The 14,282-nt window shown below is 38.4% G+C and overlaps 1 protein-coding gene across 1 annotated transcript in view; it reads right to left on the bottom strand.

Moving 5' to 3' along the window:
• The window catches only part of LOC124719835, a 178,562-nt gene that overhangs the window by 127,987 nt on the left and 36,293 nt on the right, over nt 1-14,282 (bottom strand). The window contains exon 4 of the mRNA XM_047245022.1: nt 5,466-5,558. Within this exon, the coding sequence (XP_047100978.1) occupies nt 5,466-5,558 (93 nt within the window). The remainder of the gene's footprint in view (nt 1-5,465; nt 5,559-14,282) is intronic.

The following is a 14,282-nucleotide window of genomic DNA, read 5'->3' as shown; positions in this document are numbered from 1 at the left end:
AACACTTACGTGCCGACGCCCGTAAAAAATACGGGCATGCACGGCCTGCCCGAAAGTCCAGCACCCGTAATTTTATGGGCACGTGTTCTCGTTCTTCCCCTTCCTTCCTTTGTGTGTTCTTACGGCTCCCGCTTGTCTGGGAGGTGCTGCATGGACTGTAGTTCGAGTATTGGTCACTAGATGGTGCGGGAATGCCGTGGAAGGGTGTGCTTCCCTTTTTATTTGTCGGGTTTTGTGAGCGGCAATTTTTTCCCACGCAGTCTCAGTAGCATCAACATGACCACACAAAGAGCAAAATTGCATCCTAAAATAGTTACAGGAGGTTACTGTAGATAAGACATACTGTATCCATCATAATTACAATTTTTGTGTAAAAGAAAAAAAAATTCCTTCTAGAAAATACAGTTAATATACCTTTGACCAATTTTTCCTTTTTTTCAAAAACAATGTTATTATTATAACGCTTGTCAAAATAATTCAAGAGATAGGTATTATATATGGTTTTAAACAAGAAAGTCTAGGTTTTTCAATAAGAATAATGTTATTGCTATAACTGAAACCTTTCATGATTTGTAGTAGTTTAAAATACGTTAAAATCAACCAGTCTTTATGGTAGACACCCGCGCGCAATGGCTCAGAACCCAAAGTGTTAACTACTATTCTCAAAACAAGTAATAATGATATCAAGGGTCACATGCTGTGCGGTAGGGAACTGGAAGTTTGTTGGAAATGATTATGATCTTTTTATTCAACTTTGTAATTCAATAAAGGAACAGTTTGGTCAGATACACAGTGAACTGAATCTGAAGAGTAGGGAATTATGTAACAAATTAAAGAAAGTCAGAAAACACATAAACAGACTGAAAATAGAAGGGATGGAAAATGATCGGAAATATAATTTTTTAACTGGATGGAGTACCACTACTTTGGAATCTGCATGAAAGAGCACTTCTTAATTGTGAGCTGTTAGGAGGATCAATCTCCTGTAAGGGGCTGCAACTCTGAGCTTCACATTTGCTTGACCTCACACTACAGTATCTTTTTTTATTGGTGGGAGTTTGTGGAAGGCACTATCTGTTCAAAAAATTCCGGAATGTTCATAATTTTCTGTCAATGGTGTGTCAGAGAGAAAAGTGGTTGGCACCACTGCGCATGCCTATGTTCAGTGTGTATTGTCAGAAACTCCATTGTCAAATTCTGTTAGTTATTGTTCAGTGCCAAATTGAGTACAACAGGGAGTCACACATTTTGCGAGTTTTGAGATGGTACAGTTAGAGGAGCAATGAGTTGGACTTATATTTTGCACAAAATTCAAGGAAACCTTTACAGACACACCAAATGATGCAGGAACCCTACGGTGGGGAGTGCTTAAGCTGCACTTGGTGTTGAAAATGGCTGGACCGGTGTAAAGATGACCCTCATTCGGGACTGCTTCGACATCTACTGACGATGATCATGTCAGAAATGTCAAAGAAACTGTGCATGCCAATTGAAGACTGAGTGTCTGAGAGGTTGCAGAAGAATGTAACATTTCAGTTGGAACATGTCATGAAATTCTGACACAGCATCTTGGAACACATCATGTTGCAGCTAAGTTCATCCCAAGGCTCATGAGTCATGACCAGATGGGCCTTTGACTTGCAATCTTTGAAGAGCTTTTGGATTACACATATGAGAATCAGATGTTTCTTAAAGAATCATAGCTGGTGATGAGATGTGGGTGGATCAGGGAAGGTTCTCCAAGGCCAAAGAAACCTCATCAGGTCAGATCAAATGTCAAAGGCATGCTGATAGTTTTCTCCAACTTTGAAGGATTAGTTCTTCATGAATTTGTGCCACAGTGACAAACTGTTAATCAACAATATTGGCTGGACGTGTTGTGACACCTGCAAGAAAATGTGAGAGTGGCCTGAAATGCAGTGAGATAATTCACTTCTCTTGTATCACTATGTACACCAGCACAATCATTCCTGTTGGTGTATACCAATTGCACAAAAAACTGAATTACTGTGCTGCCTCATCCTCTGTACTCTCCACACCTAGCCCACGTAGACTTCTTTTTATTACCAGAGTTGAAAACCCCATTGAAACGATGAAGATTTGTGAGGCTACAGGAGATACAATAAATCGCAGACGGTCCTTCATCCAATCCAGTGAGAAGCATACCATGACTACTTCTGGAAGTGTAAATGGTATTGGGAGTAGTGTATCAATTACAGAGGAGAGCATTTCAAAGGAGACCATGAACAGTAAGTAAAAGGTAAGCATACAAAAATTTTGTGGACAAAGTTCCAGAATTTTTTGAGCAGACCTCGTATGTTCTTCCCTTCAAACAACTTTAGGTGAACTACGATGCTACATGGTAACAGTAGTGACTCTAGGAACTCCTGACATTCTTGAAAATGCATGGGTCAAGGCTATCATCTTGATGATTAAGTTTGTTAAAAATATTGATATTTGTGGTCAGTAAATGGAGAATTTTATCCTGAACATAGTTGCGGAAAGTACCTTAATTTACTATGCTTGTAAGTGATATACAATTGGAAAATCATATGGTTCTTCTGTAAATAAAAGCTTTGCAGCATGCATAGGAGCAAAAGTCCACCCCAAGTCTGTATCCTCATTTAAGTCACATTTCTCGCCTTGTGAAATTTTATGATTTTAATCATCCTGAGGAATTGCTTATACAAGTATAATTTCCTTTAGTAAAATACAATAACCTTAATTTGTATTGATGTGTTGTACTCATTATTAAACATTTAAGAATTATTTCATAAAATTAAATTTGATTCCAACACTGTAAATTCTACCCTGGCTAAGGATGGGGGTGTGAAGGTTATTCGTTTGTCCATTCTTTGATTTATACATTGCATTCCATAAATGGAAATGTGGTTGGATGTATAATAAGACAGGCTGCAAATTTAAAGGGGAAACTGCCATAGCAATTTAATTCTGTGAAGTATACTGGCAACCAGCAATTATGACTAGTGTTAATCTACTCACAATGCTCATTATGGGAACTGCTAATAGATTATTTTGTATGTACATATATATCTATATGTACATTAACTACTGTGAAAAATACCACTGTTGCTCCAGCAACATTACTCGACTACTTATTTTACCTAGCGTCTGCATCTACAACAATATTTCGCAATCCACTTTATGGCATGTGGTGGAGAATACCTCGTACCACTAGTATTCATTTTCTTTCTCATTCCATTCACCAACAGAATGAGGGAAAAATGACTATTTGCCTCCATATGAGCCCTGGACTCATATTTTATCTTAGTGGTCCTTATGAGGAATGTACGTTGGCAGCAAGAGAACGTTTGACAGTCAGCTTCAGATGCCACTTACCTAAATTTTCTCAATAGCGTTCCTTGAAAAGAACATTGCCCTTTCTCCAGGGATTCCCATTTGAGTTCCTGAAGCATCCCCATGACACTTGTGTTTTGTTCAAACCTACAAGTAATGATTCTGGCAGCCTGCCTCAGAATTGCTCCTCCAACAAAGGATTAATACAATAAACACAAATTATATCAGCTGTTTGCTTAATGACTAAGTTGAAACCCATTCAATATAAACATTAAAGTTAAGTGGGACTTGCATCCATGAATCAAAATATTCTGATAAGCTCAAGAGTGGCTAATAATGTAGTACTGAACTTTGGTTTTAGATACATGATATCTGCTGGAAACTAAATTTTTCTGTTCATCCACTCTACAACCAATCAAAATAGCAAAACCACAACCTAACACTCTACACATATAACATGAAAGGACCTGCCTCACTGAATAAAAGAATGAAATCTACACCTTTGCTCAAGTACATGTTCATTCATTATGAAACCATCCCGATGCCTCTACAGAACATTGTCCTCTCTCTTATGTCACCCCTAGCTCACTATTTCTTTCCTATATCACTCCACTATGTTACACTTTACTCTGAAATTAGTTGTGTTCTACTGGAAGAGGCTGAAGGTCTTAACTCTCCCATTTATCTGAATATATGACGCCTGATACTCAATGTGTTGTCTAATTAGTCACTGCAAAGTCTTTCCATTGTTGTTCTCCAATGCATTCACAATCCATTCACTGAATTCTTTACCAGAAATAGTTGCTTCCAACTCAAATTTCTCACATCCACTTTCCCTTACAGTACTTGACTCCAAAAGATGATTTTCCCCATTGCACTAAACACATTTGGGAAAAAAATCTCTACATGAGAAAAATCAAACAGCAGTCTAGCACTTTAAACCTACCATGCCACTAGTGGATGGCACAGACTTCGACAACCATAACCAGCATTTCAAATTAAAAAAAAATATTTCTGAGACTATGTCTTACATTTCTTAAACCATGCCATTATGAACTGACCTCCACATTCAATCTTTCACACAATGCCACATCAGTCCATAATCACATTTAGCTGTTGGAATCTTATTGAACAACATGGGCTTTCCGTTAGCAGCACATATGTACTGGCCTGCAAGATAACCTAAACTTCAGTGAAATGTGAACAACTGAGAATTACTGTCCAACAGCATGCAAGTGATAAAAATCAATACAACTTCTTGATCGCAAAATCTAATCTCTTGACCTCATTTACTAGATGATGAGCCTATTTTACTATTATCTTCCTCACTAATGCCACTTTCACATACAACAGCAAGTACAATCTAGAAAACCATAACACACAAGGAAATAATATTTTGTCATTAATGCACATCAAAATTAAGCCTGGCAAACAAATGTCTAAAGCAGAAGGAACAAATCTGAGGTAGGAACCATTTCTGGCAGGTTTTCAGTAGAATTCCGCATTCCACAAATGATACATAATCTTGTTGGCCATGTGCCAGTATTAAAATGGTGAGCCCTATTCTTCTGCATCAGTATTTCACGTTAAAAAAAACTGAAAAATTTATAACTAATACAAGAGGTACCACAGAATTAGCCACAATATGTATAGGTGGTGGCCGAGGTATCAGATGTGATCGAACACACACAAATTTTCTCTTTTTTTTCAAAACCCTAAAAACTTTTGGTACTAACTCATGAATAGCTGTCATTCGCACAAACATAAGAAATTCTTGGAAAGATGAGTATTTCTCAAATGACTCACACCATTAGAATTTACACTTTGTCTAAATGTGAATCTAATGTATCCATCACACACAACAATTAAACAAGATGTTTGATGCCAACAAGGGCTACAGGGAATAGGATTATACCAGTCACCAGTCCTATTCCACTTCTGTTCACAACCCTCAGCAAATTATAGGTGATATGCAAGTCAATTGTAAGAGTACAAGAATGCTCTACAATTATGAACAGCAATAAGCTCCAGGAAAGTCACAATCTGGGCTATTTCCACTGCAATGCATCCTTTACTTTACACAGTTAACAGAAGACTTTTTCCTGACCCAGCATGCAGTACCATAAGTCAGAGGTGTGAATACTTACAATGCTGTCAGTTATATCAACTTCCACATTTAGTTCAGGATCCTCCTTGATAAAATCGGTGGACCAAGAGATTCCAGATCCATCTTCAACAAACTGAAAGAAGAAAACAATCTCTAAATTATAACTGCTTGCTAACTTTTGTATGTATAACAACTCTCAATATATTCTTTTTTATGTGTATATCCATCTTTACAGAGATTCATTTGGCTTGAGAAGAACCAGTGTCTGGATGCTTCCAAATCAGTTCTAATGTCACCGATTTTGCTATCCGCCATTGTGTAAGTGTTATATTGGCATACATTTACTTTCTTTTCCTGTCATATAATCCACTCTGATTTCAGTGGCACTAGGGCCTGCTCTTTTGGGTGGTCACACTTCCAAATATAAAAGATGCAAATAATCTGCCACCTATAAACCCATAAAAAAGAGGTCAATTAAATTGATATGGCATTCCATACATTATCACCAACATTTACCAAATTTAATGATATTTACACAGCTTTCTCCTCTGTCACCATCTATTTTCAGTGCCTGCTCTTTAGGAAACAATGCAAATTTATGTAGTGTACTGGAGAAAAATCATAAGGAATTACATACAGCCAATGCAGGATTTTAGTGATGATGAAAATACTTCAGTGAATAGTAATTGGGAAGTCTAAACTATACATCCACCACATATCTTACTTCCAGGTCTTCTGTTATAGCACCATGATACAGAGGCAGAAAACTAGATTAACGATTACTTCTAAGAGGAAGTCTTCACTGCTATATTGGTACCAAATATGTATTTAAAGACATTCATTACATACGAACATAATACAACATTGATGCAAGGGTAATAGCTAGCAAAAATATGCTTGTATCAAGTGCTGTTAAAATGCTATTGGTAATAACCAACATGTAACACAACTAACTTGAGCCAATTGAAATACTACAAAAATTCTTGAAAATAGCTGGTACCATAGGTTACAACTGCTCACATTCCCTGATAATTTAACTTGAATGCCCCATATTCATGTCATAGCATTTTTACTACACTTCATAGACTATACAGTGTGTCTATGAAAACTTACATTAAGCTCAGAGCAATCCATATGTTGGAATTCTGAATCTTGCTTTACCCCAGCACTAGGCTCCTCATTCTTTAATGGATCTCCAGGAAACTGAAAAAAGGAAAACAGAAGTGATGCATTCAAGGCTTTCATGCCCTTCCCTTACATGGCCCTCTCTTAAAGAGAGGTAGGGGAGCATAAAGCATAGAGAGAGAGAGAGAGAGAGAGAGAGAGAGAGAGAGAGAGAGAGAGAGAGAGAGAGAGAATACTTTCAAACAGATCTCAGGTAGAGGCTGACAAGGCCAAAAGACTAATAATCATGCATATTCATCAGCTACCACCAGGCAGACAGAAAATGTGATGCCACAATTCAAATATTTGAAATCAAAACTTTGTTTACTCTGAAAGCCAGCCACATCAGTAAGAGATTCTCAAACAAATATCAACGAAAATTATTTCTCACATGCCAAGCAACAACTAGTATACACAGTATCAATAAATATCATGAAAGTGGGTATATGTTCCACATCTCCTCATTAACCACTGCATCAACTTCAACCAAGCTACGTACACATATTACTTACTATCTAGACAAAATACTAAAAAGTACTAGCAACCTCCAATGGAGGTGGGTGTTATAATGTGGAGAGAGAGAGAGAGAGAGTGGGGAGGGGGGGGGGGGCTGGAACAGATTGTCAGAGAGAGAGGGGGACAGAGAGAGAGAGAGAGAGAGAGAGAGAGAGAGAGAGAGAGAGAGAGCAGCAGACAGACAGAGAGAGAGCATAGCAGGCAGACACAGACGGCTGGCTGGTTGGTTGATTGGCTGGTTGAATGGACCCAACTCCTTGGTCATTCGTCCCTTTTTCCTCAAGCAGACAGGTCTTAATGAATGAAGTTAAGAGAGAGCCTACCACACACAACCCAGAGGAAGAAAACCTCAAATTCTACAAAACGTCAATTAAAGTGATTTAAGGGATAAAAAGAAGAAAAGGAGACAGAGGAAGAAAGGCAGGCAAGGTTGCCCATCAAGGGAGCAGCCACTGAACAGCCACAGAACTGAGAGCAGATGCAATGAGGAGATACACATCCCCCAGCCCCTGCCACTTACCAGAGGTACTCAACTCAGAAATTGACTAGGAAAGACTATCAATGTGGACAGGGGAAGATAAGCACAAACAGACAAAAGATGAAAAAGTCCAACAGACCATGTGAGAGAAGGGAAGAAGAACAAAAGAGTAGGTAGGGTGATGACTAGGCTGGACCACCAAGACTAGACAGCCATAGCCCATTCTGGGTGGAGGAATGAGCATATGGCCGTGAGTCAGCCATGCATGGATGATGCAGAGCTGGCAAACTGCTGGACAATCATTGCAAGAGACCTGCATGGAGGACCTCCACAGATTCATAACCTTCTTTATCAACCATAGTTTGTTTGGTAAAGTCAGAATAATTCATTCCATATTCCACATTCCTAAAACTTCATGGTATCATACTGACTGGAGGTCTGCTTCCAGAATACCAATCTCAAGTTAGTTTGCTGGGAACCAGCTTGCCCAGGCTATCTGCGACTTTATTGCCTGAGATCCCAATGTGACCCAGAGTCCAGACCAAGGTCACTGTGCATCCACATTGTTCGAGGGCATACTGGGAACCCTGGATAGCAATGGCCAAGAGATGATGAGGGTAACATTGGTTGAAGGCTTGCAAACTTCTGAAGGAATCACTGCAGATGAGAAAGGACCTACCGGTGAAGGAATCACTGCAGATGAGAAAGGACCTACCGGTGAAGGAATCACTGCAGATGAGAAAGGACCTACCGGTGAAGGAATAGATATGCTCAAGAGCATAAGTGATGGCTGTCAACTCCACAGTGAAAACACTACAGCCACTGGGCAAGAAACAGATTTCAGTATACCCTGTGAGAGTATAAGCAAAGACCAAGTGACCAGCGGCTATCGAGCAACCAGTATAGACTACTACTGATCTCCAGGATGCAGAAAGGATGGAGAAAACTTTGTGGTGGCGGGCGGAGAGACTGAGCCTTTTGGACCTTGTGATAGGTCAAGACATAGTTGTGACCATGGAATGCACCACAGAGGTGTACGTAAGTGGGCCTGGAGGTGGATTGTGATCATAATTCCTGATCCAGGCCACCATTGTGGGAAATGTATTTCCGTTTTTAGAAAGAGGAGATTGTAGTTTGGACACTTATGGGAGTTGTGAACATGGATAGCACAGCTGACAAGCTGTTGGCGGCACCTGATCCACAATGGAGGTACCGTAACCTCCATGAGTAAGCTGTTCACAGGCCTAGTTCAAAAGGCTCCTGTTGCAAGTCAAACCATGCAGTGGTGTACTGGATCCAGTATCTGCAATGCTGAGGGTGATGTCGAACAGTATGCAAGACATCCATAATCAAGACAGGACTGTATCACGGCTTTGTAAAGCTGCAGAATGGTTGTGCAATCTGCACACCTGCTGGTGTTACTCTGGCAGAGAAGAGTATTGAGGTGAAACCAGCACTTTCACTTACGCTGGCGGAGATGGGGAAAACACATCAACCAGGAATCAAAGAACAGTCCTAAAAAGTGATAAATATCCACCAAAATGAGTAGTTGGTCGTCGAAGTAAAGTTCTGGTTGTGGATTAATGGTACAGCATTGACAGAAGTGCATGATGCGAGTATTGGTGGCTGAAAACTGAAGGCCAAGAGTGTTGACCCATGACTGCACATTTTGTATGATGCCTTGCTGTCACATTTAGCAGCACTCACACTAGAGAAATAAATACTAGAGACAAAAGTCATCAGTGTACAATAAGGGTGATACTGAGGAGCCCACAGCTGCTTCTAGAAAGAGAGGGACACTCAGTACAGAGCCCTGCATGATCCCATTCTCTTGTATATGAGGGGGAGGCAGAGAGAGAAGCACCAACTTGAACCCAGAACATATGGTGCAAAAGGAAATTCTTGATAAAAATCAGGAGCATATCACAGAGACCCCACTTTTGTAAGGTAGCAAGTATGTGACGTCACCATGTTGTGTCATAAGCCCTTTTCAGGTCGAAGAAGATGGCTACAAGGCATTGACATCAGGCAAAAGCCATTCAGATGGCAGACTCCAGGTAAACCACATTATCAGTAGTGGAAAGGCTACAGCAAAAACCAACATGAGTTGAAGCCAGAAGACCCCGAGACTCAAGGAGACAACACAGCTGCCGGCTCAGCATGCATTCAAGGAACTTAAGCCGTTGACACACAGGCCGTACATTCCAACTGAGTGTGCTGAGTCCACCGTGCTGCTGAATGCTCAGAAACGATGCAACTTGTGCATACGATACGTGCATCCCAGCATGCTCACATGTGATAGCAGTACGCTCCAGCGGCAGTTGTTAGCTACAGTTGGCATGCATGAGCTAAATGGCATATAGACAAGTGTTCACGAAATGAAGAACTGTAAACTGGCTGCTTTAGCTTTACTAGCAATTATCAATGATGAGAGGAGAGAAAAGTGAAGGAGACAGTGGACAACAGAGTGGATTCAATGACACAATTCTGGGACAGGAGCATTGCATATGCTCCACAAGGAGCTGAGGTACGTAAACATAGCTAGTTTGTTCGCAGTTCTGTTTCAATTTCTGAATATTCTTCAAGCATTTCATATACTGTAGTTTTAGATTATGTCATCTACTTTGTCATGTTGTAGGTTTGAAGATCCAGATTCATTTAGGAATTTCACACGAACGGATTCGGAAGTTTTCATGAAACTGCTGATTATAATTGAAAATGATATCTGTAGGCAAGATATGAACATGCAGGAATTGATAAAACAAAGAGATAGGTACGTGTCTTACACACTGATTATTATAGCAGCAAGAAGTTTACATACGTAACTTCTACTTACTTCTTTTATAGACTTGCTGTTACCTTAAGATTTCTTGCCACTGGTGAAACTTTCCAGTCGCTGGCATGTGCTACCAGAATAGCACCAAATACTCTATCACAGATAATTCCAGATATCCTTCTAGCAATATTAAACAAATTGGAGGATACTTGTATAAAGGTATGTGTATGTATTAGGTATTTATACATCCACAGATTTAGACTAACTGAATAATCTTATTAAGCAGCTACGACTTACAGCTGGAGAAGTCATGAAACAGGATATATTACAACTGGAGATCCATTATCACACTCTAGCACCATCATGATTTAAGTGAAACAGCATTCATAACATTTAGTTTAAGCAAAAATCACTCTACAAATCTCAGTAATATGAAACTCACATTGCATTTCATGTGTAACTGATTTTGCACTCCTTGCAATAAGATGGTGAGTAGCAACACAGAATCTTTCTTTTCACAGTGTACTACTTCGAAATATTTCCTTCATGCTAAGAATTGTAACTTTCAATGAGAGTACCTGTCATGTGAACCAAACCTTTAGTTTTGTGAGATAACACTGGTTATAGACTATTTCAAGGAAAACATTTTGTTTCACAGAAACTGTTTCGAATACATCACATTGTATTCAAATATGAAAGTCAATAACTGCATTTGTACAGCCATTTTAGTAAATATATATATATATATATATATATATATATATATATATATATATATATATATATATCTTGTTTCAGGTTCCAGCCTCTGCTAGTGAGTGGAAAACTATTGCTCATTCATTTAATGTGTCCTGGCAATTCCCTCATTGCAATGGCGCTATTGATGGATAAAAGTTACCTTCAGGGCACCAAGATCTGAAGGTGCATACTTCAGAGACTGCAAAGCAAACAACAGCATTGTTCTTCTCACAATTGTTGATGCACTCTATAAATATGTATATGTAAATGTTGGTGCAAATGGGAGGGTGAATGATGGAGCAATTTTCAGTAACAGTAAATTGACTGAAGCCTTGAATAATAAAAAACTGAATTTGCCAGCACCAGAGAAGATAGAGTGTTTCAATGATGTGGAACTGCCTTACATATTTGTTGCTGATGATGCATTTGCATTGAAAGAGTATATGATGAAAAGAGACCTCTCAAAGGAAAAATGTTGTTCAATTATAGACTGAGCAGGGCTCGAAAAGTCGTTGAAAATGCATTTGGCATGATGTCAAATAAATTTGGGGTTCTGCTCAGTCCAATTCTACTTTCAGCAGAGAAGGTGGATATTGTTATAAGAGTTTGTTGTGTGTTGCACAGTTTCATTTTAGAACATAAATCCCAATGCTACATTCCACCTGAAATTGGCAACAGCACATTCACATCTATTATGGAAGACATTCAGCAACAAAATTGACAGAATCCTACAGTAAATGCACTGAGAATTACGGGCCAATTCAGGAACAAACTTCAACACTGTAGGTTCTGTGCCATGGCAACAGAAGTGTGTTGATGCAAGAAGGTGGTAGATAAATGTTAAAACTCAATGAAAGCTCATGGGTTGTAATGAAATACTTGTTACAATAAAATGATTGTATACCAAATTATTATTTTTTAATTACATTATCTATAGCCTTTTGAGACCAGATGTGCCAAAGTTCTATCCCAAACAGATGTATGTTGTATTATGTATATTGCTGCTTATGACAAACCATTTTACATATGTGTAAAGAAATCTTATTGGACTGCACAGCGACTGTTAATCAGTGCTACTGTTTTCAAGTACTTTGCTTTTATTGTGCAGCCGAGTGGAAAACCTAATATTTGTCTCTCAAGCATCCAAACTTTCAAACATTTACATAAGTAATTTACACTGACTCACAAAAATGGCTGCTCTCAAGGATATGTTTAATAACATGGGTAAAGTCACTTAGCTGTGTGTCCCATAAATAACATTTACAATAAACATTATGATGTGGAACTTGTGAACTGAGCAAACATCAGACACATTTAAAAACAAAGTAAAAAATATTGATGGGTACATGCTAGTTGTTTACAGGCTTCTTTTGCAGTATGAATGCTTTTTTCTGTTCAAGAATTTCTCGAAGTTTAGGTGGCTTTATTAAGGAAAAACATCTTTAACTTATGACACTGAATGCCAAGGGTACATTGTCAGAGTTTTATAGCTGCACATTACAATCATTTCTGTGCAACAGATTCATTGAAGACTAACGGAGATAATTTTTCCTTCTACTGTGATCCTTTTGAACATCTCTATTACTCTCAAACTCAGATTGTTACAGCTCTATTTATTTTCCCTTGTCCAATAAATATTTCTGCTAAGAGATGGGATACCCCAAGTATTATCTTGTAATACATCAATGAATGAAAATATATTAACTTACTGAATTTTGTCTCCCCTTTTTTGACATTATTATGATGAAAGTAGCTAAACCCGAATGTTTCTAAAGTAGGGTTAGCCTACTGATAACAGCTTACATGTTATTGTAAGGCATTTGGGCAGACAACTGACAATCAGTTCCTTTCCAACCACTAGGATCTTCCAGATCAAATTAGCTGCCCACTTATTTTTATATGTATCCCCTAATATTCTGGTGGAGGAAGTCAATTCCCCTTTCCATCTATTCTTGGTATATCAACTGGGAGTCCTTATCAACTTAATTTCCTTTAATAATATCAGTCTAAATTGGACCTAAAGCAAGTATAGCACTTAGTAACAGTAACCACATAATGTGCTAGTGGACCACCTGATGTTTTCTGTTGCATTTGATAACTACACTGGTGAAATTTACCAAAAGACCTCTAGTTAAATGAACACAACACACATTCACACTGTGCTGCTTGACTCACATCAGTAACCTTTTGGAGTCTCATTGGGTAAAACTGTACAGGGAGCTCTCACCTTGAAATGTATGTTGCTAAAACCTGTCACAAGCTATAATGGTGAGTTTCATATGGCAAACAGCTAGATCCAGAGAGACGGTGAATAGTGTAGTGACGTGCAAGATGAAGTTTATGAATGTTATTTTTACCCGCTATAGAGCTGGACTGAAATGAAAACCATGACGTATGTTCTCTGTCAGATATCTTTCAATACCATGATTTGGTAACAAGTTAATTGTTTTAATTACATTATCCACACCATTTTGAGGCCTCATGCATCTCAGTTATATTCCAAAATAATTGTTATATATGTTGCTGCTTATGTATAATCAGTTTATTTACATGTAAATAAATCTTGGGGTCCACAGCAGTTATCAATGAATGACAGCTTTTTATGTGAATTGCATTCAGTGTACAACCCTATTCGGAATTTAGCTATTGTGTGTGTGCCAAGCATCAAAATTTAGATATGACACATAATTGCCACAGTGCTAAAGAATACTAACAAGTTACAACATAAGACCTTCCTCATACATTCACCTCCTCCCACTTAAAAACCCTGGGCAGTTATCTTGGACTTTTATTTATACTGCCAAAAAAATCTGCTAACAAGTGAATGATTTGTATAATGAAAAAACCAACCCTCGTCTATTCATTTGTGTCTGGATTCAGCTCCTACAAGAGCAGCTGGCCCAATACTATCATCGATTGTACTATGTTTTCTGTTTTCATCCCTACAATTCTGCAGTTTTACCAGAAGATACAGCACGTCAATACCTTCCTTAAGTACCAACGAAAAATCATTTCCATAGAAGCAAATTAAATTACTTTGTTCAGTATATGTTTGTGAGATTATAATGTACTTGTACCTCTCTTCATCCAAAATTCATTATTTATTCTGTATATTGCTGGCTCAATGTTTCTACTAATTGGTGAGTTTTTTTTACTCCTACATTATTTAGAAACTGACAAAACTT

This window comes from Schistocerca piceifrons, chromosome 11 (assembly GCF_021461385.2).
Source record: "Schistocerca piceifrons isolate TAMUIC-IGC-003096 chromosome 11, iqSchPice1.1, whole genome shotgun sequence".
NCBI lineage: Eukaryota > Metazoa > Arthropoda > Insecta > Orthoptera > Acrididae > Schistocerca > Schistocerca piceifrons.
This window is presented reverse-complemented; position numbering and strand designations above follow the sequence as displayed.